Source organism: Dermacentor variabilis, chromosome 9, assembly GCF_050947875.1.
Source record: "Dermacentor variabilis isolate Ectoservices chromosome 9, ASM5094787v1, whole genome shotgun sequence".
NCBI classification, from domain to species: domain Eukaryota; kingdom Metazoa; phylum Arthropoda; class Arachnida; order Ixodida; family Ixodidae; genus Dermacentor; species Dermacentor variabilis.
Window position 1 is genome coordinate 68641752 of NC_134576.1, and position 12975 is coordinate 68654726.

Here is a 12975-nt window from a genome sequence, read left to right on the forward strand (position 1 = left end):
TCACATACATGTGTCTCTATATATTGGCCCCTACAAAGTCATAAAGCAGACCTTGCTGGTGAACTATTGCGTTACGCCTGCTGATGCCCCAACTGAGCGACGCTGCCGCGGAACAGAGATCGTGCATGTTTCCTGCCTGAAGCCCTTTCATCTTCGTTCCACTGTCTAATGCAGCCAGGCTGGCTGCTTCCGCCCATGAGGGAAATTAGTGTAAGCATTTATGCGGACTTCATCTTCATCTGTACAAAGTCATCGTCAATCATCGGCTCGTGTTCATTTTTGCGTCGGCGCAAATTTTTCTTCTTGGAATAAAGCGTCGTCTCGACCGTGGTATTTCAGTATGTTGAACACTGAGCCAAGAATTGCTTGTTGCTGTGCCAAGTCAAACTTTTGCCTGTGCAATTACCTGTGCCAAAAAGGCAAATGGCTGTTCCACCACTCATGGTTTAGTCCTACTGCACTGCTTCTTCAACCACCATAATTTATATCAGTGTAATTATGTGCACTGCAAGGAATCTCAAATTAAGCCTGTGTTTCTGAGTGAGCTCTTTATTTGCTCTCATTACACATTTTCATGAATGGCCGATCGAGGTGAAAACTTGTGTACAGGAGAAGTTCCTGCATTCAGCTGGTGTTCTGCATGAGTGAGCAGCGTATTGGGCAAGGAAAAAGGACACAAATGAGGTGCTGAATCACGGCAACAAATTTACTACTTGGTGCATAACTGTGCATTGAAGTCGACCAAAATATGAAGCTACAAATAAGGCAACAAGTGCTGAGGTTATGAAATGCATAATCAGACTACCTGTACAGCAGGCATAAGACATGACTTTTGTGCAGCAGACAACAATGGAAGCCATTAAATAATGCCACGCCGAGACCAAAGGCGAGCAGTGAACTGATCCTGTGCTACTTGATTAATGAGAACTGATGACGATGATGAGCAGAACTGGATGCAACACCTCGCTCATGTCAAGCAGTGCTTGTGCTGCGAGTTCAAGTTGGAATTTATTGAATTATTACTCTGCATACAACATGCGCATGCAGTTGTAATGCATTAGCGGGTCCCAGTGTCAAAGCTTTCTCGGTTATCTACCATTAACTGTGCATACAAATAAGCAACTTATGCAGCAGCCAATGTCAGCACATATGCTAAAAGCTAACAAAGAACTGGATACATTAGATGCACCTTCACAGCCAAGGTACCAGCAGCAAAAGAGAGCAGCAAAGGATTACATTACATGTAGAAAACTTTCAGGCAGACGCAATGTTTTTAATAGTTAATTGTAACACAGTAAACAGCAAGTTATAACTCCTGCGAAACACATTCATGCACATTGTTTGCACATAGTCAAGAAACAGAATCGTTGCTCACACGTTATGTATTTACAGTGAAGTACTGCAACAAAGACCACCTGTTTTCTAGAAGAGTTGGGACAGCAGCTAGAAGATGTCGAAGGAGTGCATTAGGAAAAAGTGTGGATTATGAAATTAGCAAGAGCAAGTGATTTTTTACGTTACTGAGTTTGTGCTTAAGGCAGCCTCCTCCTTTTTGGTGCAGTTGGTACTTTGGCAAGATCAAGCGCATTGAGGCCGAGAAGAAGCTGCTGCTGCCTGAGAACGAGCACGGGGCCTTCCTGGTGCGAGACAGCGAGAGCCGCCGCAATGACTTCTCTCTTTCAGGTAGGCAGCCACATACTCTTGCCTCTTTCTCCCCAGTGACAGACAGCATTCTGTAATCATAGCAGTTCAGTTTCTAGGTGTGTTCTGGGTACGTGGCATGAAAAGGGTTAAACAGCCTGTAGTCAGCCTCGCACTCACATGCTTTGTAGCCCGCACTTTTGACGGGCAGTGTACATTTTCTGCTATGTGGCAAAGCATTAACTACTACAGAGGAAAGCTGCAGGCATTCCTTTAAGCGTCATAATTCCAGCGTTCACCCTGTTGCCTTCTTAAACTCTGTCTGCATAATTCTTGTGCTGGCTTGGCATATCTTTGGAACATCTAAACATCTGATGTGCAGTTCGGGACGGTGACACGGTGAAGCACTACCGAATTCGGCAGTTGGATGAGGGTGGCTTTTTCATCGCCCGGCGGACAACATTCCGCACTTTGTTGGAGCTTGTGGACCACTATGCCAATGAGGCCGATGGTCTCTGCGTCAACCTGCGCAAGCCCTGTGTTCAGGTGAGCCCTCCTGCATCCTTGACTATCCATTTTCTTTATTCGCAAATTCTTCAGTTTCCTCAAGCATGTTGGGAAGAGCCTCGTTTTTGAGCTACGTGCTGTCAGCTTTAAAAACGCCATTACTATTCCCACAAATTGTCAACTCGGCTCCATGGCTGATGCACCTTGTGAAATGAGAGGGTAGGATTTGTATGAAATCGCCAAATATAATTTTAGTCCTTGGCTACGTGTGGAACCTCTTGTTTTGAAGAGTGCCATTTGAAAATGTGCAACATAAGAGTTTACATTCTGCACTCTTTATTAAAAGCAAGGGGCATTGCATATTTGGGTGTTTATTGCTTTCTGGTATCATCATTTTGAACATATGTTCTTTGTTACAGGTAATTGGTTGCGGCTGCTGATGTTTCTTTAAGATGTTGACTTCATGCTCTCACATATTCATGTCTACCAAAGTGTTAAAGTTCATGTGCCTTCTTAGAAAGACATGTCAATAGAAATTTTCAGTCTAGTTTCTCAGTGCTGTTAAAAGCTTGTCCATTACAAAATGACCTGCTCATAGTTAAGTATGCCTGCCCTGCTTTATTTGGGGTAGTAAAGGGAGTGGTATGTGTGATAAAAGGGCCCAAACTGAGACATTTTTACATGCCTGACATGTTTGTTTACCACATGTTTCATAACCTTGGTAAACTCTTGTAGCTGTTGTGAAAAAGCAATGGGAGCACACAGGGAAAGTCTAAGAAAACAACGCCAATCCTATGTGGTAACTTGTTTCAAATTGTGGTCAAGATTGAACTACCAGTATCAAGTAGCTCAGTTAGCTGTTCACCAAATTTTTACACTCTGATCAATATTATGGGGCCAGATTGTGCACTCACGAGTACCAGCACAGATGACACAACACAAGCCCATTACTGTTTCTGTCTTCACCTTCAAGTACAATAAAGCCATTTGTCGGCTGCTTCATGCTAAATTATGATGCATGATATGTGTGAACAGAGCAGCCCTATGAATAGTTTAGAAACATGTTTTACATATTTGCTGTTCATTGAGAGGGAAGATTCTTTCCTTTCTTAAATCAACCTTTCAGGTTTTGACTTAATACAGTCAACCCTATCAGATAGGTTCGGTAGTCAAACGAAGTCATATTGAACGCAAAAATAGCTTTCCTATATACAGTATGTGTTGTAAGCATATAACTGTTGCACACTGATATCAGTGACACATATTTGAGATTTACGTCTTTATAGCTTATAATTTGTTATATATCCATGTGTATTATATTGAGGTTTGACTGCAGTGGCAGTCAACCAAGCCTTGTCAGCTGCAAGAAAATTAGTTAAGCAGATACTGTAGTAAGTGAGCATCACTCGTGGCTGTGGCTGTGGCTGCTGCATTTGGCTGCCGAGCACAAGCTCAGAGGTCCAGCAGACCACTTTCTCTATGAGTTTCACTATGCCACTGCCGTTACAAAGCGTGCCGGTAGCAGCAGCCCATAGTGGGCTGTGAACGGCTTTTGCGGTGAGAGGGGTGTTGTGTTTGAACCATGACAAACCCACTTAGCCAACAACACCAAAAGGCAGGGAGGTGAGAATAAGTTTCTGCAGTAAGAGTGATGTTGAGGAGACACACACACACACACACACCTCTACTGCCCCCTAAAATTCACTAGAGAAATCCAAATTGGCCATTGGCATTGCCCTCGACATTCCCCTCCATGTCGCCTTGAACAAAAGTACAGCGGGAATGTGGAGAGGACCACTGTTATGACGGTGCTGGCAGGGCCCTCCCGCACGTGCTCCGAAAGTGGGGAAATCGGTTTAGTCTCTGCCGCTGTGTCTACATTTTCCAGCAAGGGCAAAATGACACAACGTTCAAGTGCTCCGATTTCAGTGATGAAAATTTATCAATAATAAGAACCCTAGATGATAGAAAACAATTCAGAACCACCCCGTTCTTCTCCTCAAACTCTGTAGTGTCCCTCACGGCAAAGCTGGGACAATTAAATGGTCCTCGATGTTCGTATATTGTCAGCAAACTGAAGCTGCTGCTGTTTGACTTAAAGCAAAGGAATTAAAGCAGTTGCTGTGGTGATTATCCTGTCACATCCCAGCAAGATTACATTCCTGTTTTTATGTACTGTGTGTGTTTATCTTTCTGTAATCTAGGCATACCACCTTGCAAGTGCAAGACTTTGTCTCAGATTGACTTGTTTGTTCTGGGTCTAGTCATGGCGTGCCGAGGTGCTTGCAGTGTTGGAAAATGCCGTTGAGCCTTCTTTCTCCTTTCAGTGCTGCGCCTCCTGTTACCACTCTCCGCTCATTTTCTCTCTCTCTCCTCTCCGAACAGGGGACCCTCTATCGAGGCGTCTTGCAGGTAGTCTTTCCATTTACAATTGGCTTTCCTCACCGCTCTGTGTTTGCGCATCGTCTGCTGCGCTTGGCGCATGCCAGCACCATCAAGAAGCCTTCCCATAGATCCCAGTAGCTTGCATGAATCGCCTTGTCTTCTCATTGGCCTCGAAGCACACGTTTGACTCTCTGCCGCTTTCTCTCTCTCTCTCACTGCCATTGCGGCACGCTGCTTCACGCCTTTACTAACTTCACTGTGTTGTCTGTTTGCCTGAAGCTCGTCGAGGCAACTTCACTTGACTGCCTTCTCACTTCCCTGACGGCAAGTAGGGCTTTTGAGAGGGGTCTTCTGAAGCGTGCGAGTAGTTTAAGACTTTTTTAATGTCTCACACAGTTAATTTCCAAGAAAGAAGCAAGGAAATGAAGGTCTGCTAATAAGAGGCCACTGTCGAGGTCATCGTGGACAAGCACCCAGTGAAGCCAGTGAAATGGCTTGGGTTTCAGTCTTTTGTTACCCAACAAACTTAAATATTGTGGTAGCTCGTTTTGTTAGCTCCTGGTTGATCTTTCTGATTTGCATTGGCTCTTGTCCTGTTTTGTGCCTTACTCTGGATATTAGAGATATTCTCGTGTGTTATTTCATGGGCACAGCAATTCCTGAAATAGAAATTTCATTTTCTCTCTTCCTTTTCTTTCTGCGCAAACTTTTCAGCTAGATTGACGTGCAGTTAATAACTCGCTGGACCTAATATAGTTGGGAAATTGCAGTGCTACAATTTTTTTTCCCAAAACTTTATTTTGCAGTACTTTAGCCCTGTCCTGATAAGCATCAGTTTGTAACTTCATCGTTGTTTCAAGATTCTTGGGAGGTCATATTTGCCGTTCTGTTACTTAGAACCCATTTGTATTTATGCTGCATCACTTCGTTGTGAGCTTGCTGTGCACATGGTGGTTCTTGGGATGGCAGTGAGCTGTTGCTAGATTTAATTTTAAACCATCACATAACAAACACTAATTCAGCAAACCATTAAATATGTCAACATAGGTATTTTATAAGTTCGTGGGGCCAAGGCGTAGACATTTTACCTGCATAGCAAAACCAACGAAGAATGCAAGTTTGTGCACAAGCAGTTAAACCTTCATAACGAAATCGACAAGACACAAGAAATATTTCGTTAAATTCAAAACGTCGTCAAATTTAAAACACTGATGTAAATAATTTAACATAATGTTCAAGAGAAAAACATATATACAGTTTCCCCCTGCATTCGCTTTGTCAGACTAAGGAATTGTGGACCAGACTGCACAGAGTAGTCAACGCACACTTCGACTCACCTGCAACGGAGATGCTGGCGCCATCTAGTAGAGCCCAGGTTAAGCTGAGTGCCGTCCACTGCAATCTTGCAGGGAGCTTGATAAAAGGAAAACGGCCCCTCTCAAACTGGTTTGTAATGTCTCTGCCTTAGCCGTACATGAATAAATTTCAGGGTATCTTGAAGACGCCAGGTTTATCGTGACCTGTTCCTTTATTAATATTTTCTTCAAAAACCTTGCAAAATAAGACAGGTGATTGCGTTATTTATTTGCTTTCAGGTTTTGTATGCATTAGTGCAGGCTTGATGTGCGGGTGAATTGAAAGCACTTCATCCAATAAAAAAAAGATAAGGAACGTTTGTCAGGTCGGTTTTGTGGAATCAAAATATGACTGTAGTTCCAGATAAGCTTTACTTTTTTATATCTGTGTCTGCAGCTTTGAACTATATTTGCCATTTGCACATGCCCTGTGTAGCAGTGTGGTGTACTTACCCGTGGTAGGGAGTGGACGCTAGGGTGCTTGACCTTGCGCTGTCACCTGGCCGCTGCAGTCTGCACTGCGTGCCTAATATTGCCGAGAACAAAAGATGAGGATACATATGGCGACAAGTTGTTTGCAATTTTCGCACTGGCTTGGTAACTAATAGTGCTTAAAACTGTGTCAAGAAATGTAACAGTGCATAAAGACAGATAAAAGGAGATTATTGCCATGATCCTGTAAAGTCCCTCAGTTGACAGCCACCTGTCTTTAACAGCCACTCTAACAGCCACTTTAACTATAGCATTATAGTTGGTTATAATGGGCCACATAGCCCAGCCATATGTTTCAGCCGTATGTTCTTGCTTTTTAGCTGTCTTTGTGTGCTGTCATCACTCTCTTCAATTTAAAAGCAAAGCTCGTTTGAAACTGGTCTATGGCACTGCGCCTGCTCATCTTGACCAGCTGATCAAGAAAAAGGTATTACATGAAGCTGAGACGAGGCTAACTAAAACAACTGAATTTGTTGCATGAAGACGGCAAAACAGATTCTCACTAATGCATTCATTGCCAGTGCATTTTTCCGGTTAATTAATAACCTCACTGACGCCCAGTGCCTATTGTCCGAACGGCATGTTCACGTCAACTGTTTTAGGTTGTTCTATGTTCCATTCCCACACTCTCGTCAAAATCATAATCAAGAGTTTTAGTGTGGCCACTTTGTGAGCTGGCACAGAGGAAGCTTTACAAGCGCACTCGCTATTCGAGCATGGCTGCTTTCTTTTTCTTTAATTACACAGCCCACCTTTTTGTGAACTGTCCTCTTACATTGCACTCGTTATGGACGTTTTCACACTTGCACCCTGTCGTCGGTCCCGTCTCATCTTGGGAGCACCTCCATTGTTGTGGATGCTCTAAACAATGTGCTTATTTTGTTATAGAACAAGTGAAATCAACTCCTGCTGAAGTTTTTGTCTTTAGACTACACCTGTGTGTGCTAACCGCATGTTGTTGCGTCTGGTCCTGCATCGTTTTGTGAGCTGCTCGTCCACTTTGAGATGCGTGAAATGAGCTGGTTTTGCAGGTTTGCACCGTTTGGTGGGGCAGACACCAAGCATGGTCTCAGAAATATCAGAACGCTGTTATGGTGTGTTTTTGTCGTTAGAAAGCAGTGCTATAGGCATTGACGAACATAAAAGGAACATGAGCACAGATGTTAATTTTGGTTGATTATATTTGATTCAGTGATTAATTGGTTTTAATATTCCAAGGCAACACCGACTGTGAGGGACAACGTAACGCCCTGTTTCGGATTAATTTTGACCACGGAGGGCGCCTTTATGTGCATCATAGGCACAGCAGATGAGCATTTTCTGCATATTGGCACCAGCGGAATGCGACTGACGCAGCTGGGAGTCAAACCCATAGCATTGTCTTTGTGTTCCTTCATCCCCCCCCCCCCCCACCTGAAGCATTGCTTTCTAAAGACAAATGTGTACGAACTTGTTAGGCTTTTTTAGATTTGTAACAGCATACTCGGCTGAAGAAGTCACTGTTTGAATCTTAACAGATTGAGAAATGCTCAGATTATGACATGACAATTACTTATTGACCCCTTTCGCGGTGATGCTGTGGGCACTGCCATGTTTTATCATGTGGTGACGCATCCATTGCTTGCCTCAACTGTCTTGGAGACATTGCCTCCACGATTACAGTGGGTGTGTATGGTGCCAGTGCGGCTTAGCAAACCTCTGTTCCGGAAGATATCGTAGACGGTGACTGGGTGGACGACCTGAAAGTGTTAAAGAACATGCTGAAGCGCTTCGGAAGCTGATTAAGCTATGACCAAATTGTGCGAGCAGCGTATATGGGTGCTTGCTTTAAAAGAGACGCTAAATATGTATTCCAAGCTATCCAAACTTTCTGCTCTTGAATTGAATGAGGATTAATGTGTTTTGCTCTTCGTTGTTTATTTGGCAAATATTTTGAAGCAGCGGCTTGTCACATTTCTTACTTCCTCGGTGCGTCACTATCTTATTATTTTCAGCCTAATCACTTGTGGGTGTGCTCACTTCCGATAGACTGTTCTTGCTGCGTGCAAGACTAGAAACGTAGCTGTATTGTACCTTGTACATAATACCTTGTGGCAAAGATGTATTATCGTTAGTAACTTGCTTACCCTTGTGGACCGTCACGAAACATTCACCTTCGACCATTCGTGCGCTATCAGTGTAGTCCGTCATTTATTGTACATATATGGTGCACATATATTCAAGTGTGCGCCCATTCACTTATTGACACGTTGGCGATAGAGTAGGCCTAAGATTCCGTGCCAGTTGGAGTAGATGTGTGTAGATACTGTGCGCGAAACTTACTATGACAGGAAGCGACGCTGTTTCCTTTGTCATTGTTTAACGAGCGGCACTCACTCTTGCCGACGTTCCTGGGCTGAAGCACTTTCTTTGAAGGTTAGCGATACAATGCTGGTGGATGAGCAAATTTCTGCATGCTCGAATAAAGCTGTACATCTCGAAGTGCCGATAACATGTACGGACGGTTGCAGCAATGGTCCACGAACTTGTCCACGCAGATTCATTCCATTCCCTAATATGCCAGTCGCTATTCTTGCAGCCAATTACTGCACAGGTCTCCAATCCACATGATTATATCCAGCATGATTGAAGTGCAGTGCGTTAGCAAAAACTGAGTTGCATTTTCGACAGCTGAACATACAGAAACAAGGTGGAAGCTCTAATGGGTTCGCATTTGTGCGCTGCTGCTGAGGCGACAGGGGGCGCACCGCCGGAAGAACTATCTCGTTTCGCTAGAACAAACTGCTCCGCAAAAAGGGTCAATAGGATTCTGTCCCTTGGCGCTTTTCCTTTAGCAGTATTAGCAGCCTAAAAGGACATCAAAGGCACACAACCAGCTTCTGAATATCTTTCAGAATCTTTATCTCTGCCAGGAGGCCACTTTGTAGTGGAGGGTATTGGATTGATATTGGAGTGTTGTCCATGCGCATCAAGTTGTTTAAACTTGGGCATGACACTTAGTATTGGGCAACCGCCAATAATATTGCAAAACTCATTATACAGTATAAAGCAGGTAACAGTGGGGTAGCTTACATATACTTTTTTGTTTGATCATGATTTTGTAAGGCAGGCTTCCCATCTGACAGGATCTACTCTTTAGCAAAGGGCTGCGAAATGTGCGACCGCAATTCGATGCACTGGTAGCGTTGGTGCTTTGAAGATTGTTTCCCTAGCGCTTTGCAATCAGCGCCCTGAGCCGTGTTTGCCGTGTCTGCTGCAGGTGGAGAAGCCGATGACCAGTGGCCTGTCGCATTCTACGCGCGACCAATGGGAGATTGAACGGAGCTCGCTTAAGTTCGTCCGCAAGCTCGGCCAGGGACAGTTTGGCGAGGTCTGGGAAGGCCTGTGGAACAACACCACGCCCGTCGCCATCAAGACGCTCAAGCCAGGGACAATGGACCCGAAGGTTCGTGCGCTGTTCCTTTATTGGCCAGAGTTTTAGGCAGTTTGCCGGCATTCTTTAGGGGGCATCTGCCTTCTGTCTATTTATGACCTCACTCGAGGAGGTAAGTGCAGGGTTGGTGTGGTTTGTGCAATTCTCTTTCTATTCTGTAAGTTCTTAGTTGCTCTGTGCACAAAGGACATAGTATGGGGTATTGCTGAAAAACAAAAGGGCATTTATTGCACCTTTCGTACAATAAACCTAGCCAAATGACATAACGAATGGGACATGCCAATGGAACACGCTGACTAATGTTCACCCCTGCAAGGGGGCCACTGCCTAAATCGTTCATGGGTGAAATCTCACGAATGTCTCCTACAGCCAGAGAGGAGGAGACAAGTTCCTTTTGTGCTGGAGAATCCACGCTGTCAGGTGGCGCTAGACTTGGAACACTCGCACCATCTTCCATACTACTGCGCTAGCGGAGATGTCAGATTTCTGCATACGTGAGGGACGTGCAGTGAAAACAGAATCGGGGGATGCAAGAAAGCCAAGCATCCCCACAAGGCATTGTTGATAGTGTGGCAACTTATTATCATCAATGAGTCTTCGATGACTTGCCATTGGAAAAGGCAAATTAGGAGGGGTAAAAAAGAATTGGTGTAGGAAGTTGCATAATTCAGGCTTGCCGTCTGGTCTCGTCCAATGTTTGCATTGTGAGAGAGCTTTGGAATGCGGTGCCAGTAATAATAATTGGAAGAATAAGAACACCGTGGTTGCTGCCCACAGGCAAGCTTGAATCTGGGCTCTGTGCCTGGCACATCACTTTTTTGAAAGCCTCCCATGGCTACTCCCATCCAGGTGACAGTTCTTGCCTTACACCATATCTAACCAGATTCCCGAGTGCTTGAGGAAATTGTGATGTTAGTAAGCAACAACTGATGATCTAGGCTATCAATTTGTCATTGCACACAAATTGCAAGGACTGAATGATATGTCACTGCTGTTTACTGCTGCCTATTTGGACAGTCTTCTGCAGTGTTCACTGAGGAGTTTGAATAGCAGCGCAAAACTACAAGGCCTTATCATTTATGAATCCTGTAGAACCCACTTGCTTTTATACTCCATTTCATGCACAACGGGCAACAGTGTAAGAGTTTTGCGAGTAATGTGGCCACAGAGGTCTCACTGTGTGCGCTTCCCAATGCGGTTGTATTTGATCTGCAGCCTTTTTTTTTTTACAAAATACCCACTTTGTATACACTTGAATTCAGTTAATGTGGCCATGATGGGACCGATGAGGTTGATCAAGTTATCTGATGGATCAAATTAAACAAGTTACAGAAAAATGCCAAAATGCACTGTCAACTCATTTGGCAGTAGATTTTCCCAATCCTAACACAGCTCCAAGCCAGATGTGCCTTTCCCTTCTACGCGTCTAAAGTTGAAAACTTATGTATAACTGACACTAAAGCTCCTAAACAAAGTATAAATCGAACGTGAACCCGTTATTTTAGCAAGAAAAAATTTGATATCTAATGGTGGCTGGTTTTTCTTAAAGTCAGCTTCGCCGCATGGTTTTTGAAGTCTGCTTTGCCGCAGTACAGTTGCGCTGTGCGGCAAAGCATACAAACATTGCAAACACAGTTTTGATTTTCCATCCGATTGCACAGTATGGGCGATTTTCGGCCTAATTTTCTCACAAAGAAAGACAGATACATATTAGAATCGGGTAAATACCATAATCAGACATTGTGAGCTGCCGTTACTGCTTACAAATCTTCCAAGAGCAGGCTGAAAATAGGCGTTTTCAATGGCATGTCTCAGCTCTGCAGAGACATGCTGCCCCTAAAGAGGTCACCATGTCTCAGCTCTGCAGAGACATGCTGCCCCTAAAGAGGTCACCATAGGGCTCATGCTTATGCATGCTCACTGGCCAAGTTCAGGTTATCTGGCACAGGCCAATTTTAGTATCAAAGTAACGAAACTTCTGGCCCATAGGAATGCATAAGCGTTGACTGAGACCTTCAGTCAGGATGAAATTAACTGAAAAATCAAATTAAATGGAGTCGGATAAATGGATGTCTGCTGTATTACAACTGCTACTTGTGGCATAAAAAGCCAGCAAACAATGATACTAAGGACAACATAGGGGAAATTACTTGTACTTACTAATTGAGTTAAAGAAATGATAAATCAATGGAAATGAAAGTGAATGAAAAAACAACTTGCCGCAGTTGAGGAATGATCCCACATCTTTGCATTACGCATGCGATGCTCTACCAATTGAGCTACCGCGGCGCCATTCTCCCATCCACTTTCTTGAGTATTTATGTTTTATTACTAGAACTAACCCTGGGAGTGTTAACCAGCGCCACCACTCACAAACCTTGACGGCGGATGTGGAACATCCTTTCTGCCGCATGCATCACGAGCATGTGATCTTTTTGGGTGAAGGCGACTGGTCAGTAAACCCGCGCATGCTACCTGAAGGCATCAATGTTGCAAGATTCAAGACTTGCGTTATGTAATTAACAAGCAGGAAGGGGTTCACCGAGGGGCCCGATTTTTATTAATCATATATTATAAGAAGCCAACAAACAATGATACCAAGGACAACATAGGGGAAATTACTTGTTACTTTACTGCTACTGGTTAATTACTGCTACTTGTAGACGCAATTTTATGTCAGATCACATACAGGGTATGTCCGAAAAGCAATGTTAATGAGTCGATTAAAAAAAATTATTGATCAGATGAATACGACACATTGAAAGGTTTCAAAATAGGCTCCTCTTGCGTCGATACATCGCTTCCAGCGAGATTTCCAGGCATCAAAGGCATCATGGTAGGCCTCCTCTGGAAGGCCCTTTAGATCCTTGGTGCAAGCCTTTTTGACTTTATCAACTGTCCCAAAATGATGTCATTTAAGAGGAGTTTTCAAGCTCAGAAACAAAAAGAAGTCCGGGGGGGCCACGTCAGGCCTGTAGGGCGGCTGGGGAACCGTTGGCACCTTTGAATCAACCAGAAAGCGGGTCTTGAGGCAGGTGGTGTGGACTGGCGCTTTGTCATGAAGTTCCCAATCTTCCGCAATGTCAGGCCGGATACGATGAACCCTTTATTTGAGTCTCTTGAGCACTTCCACGAAAAATTTGGTGTTGACAGTTGTACCAT

General features: G+C 44.0%; 1 protein-coding gene across 4 annotated transcripts in view; it reads left to right on the forward strand.

The window, feature by feature from the left end:
* The window catches only part of Src42A (Tyrosine-protein kinase Src42A), a 95949-nt gene that overhangs the window by 67198 nt on the left and 15776 nt on the right, over positions 1-12975 (forward strand). For 2 of the 4 annotated variants that reach the window (XM_075704444.1, XM_075704445.1), the window contains exons 2-5: positions 1562-1683; positions 2024-2187; positions 4534-4560; positions 9640-9825. In XM_075704444.1, the coding sequence (XP_075560559.1) occupies positions 1562-1683; positions 2024-2187; positions 4534-4560; positions 9640-9825 (499 nt within the window). The remainder of the gene's footprint in view (positions 1-1561; positions 1684-2023; positions 2188-4533; positions 4561-9639; positions 9826-12975) is intronic. The other 2 variants (XM_075704446.1, XM_075704447.1) reach the window with 1 other exon arrangement.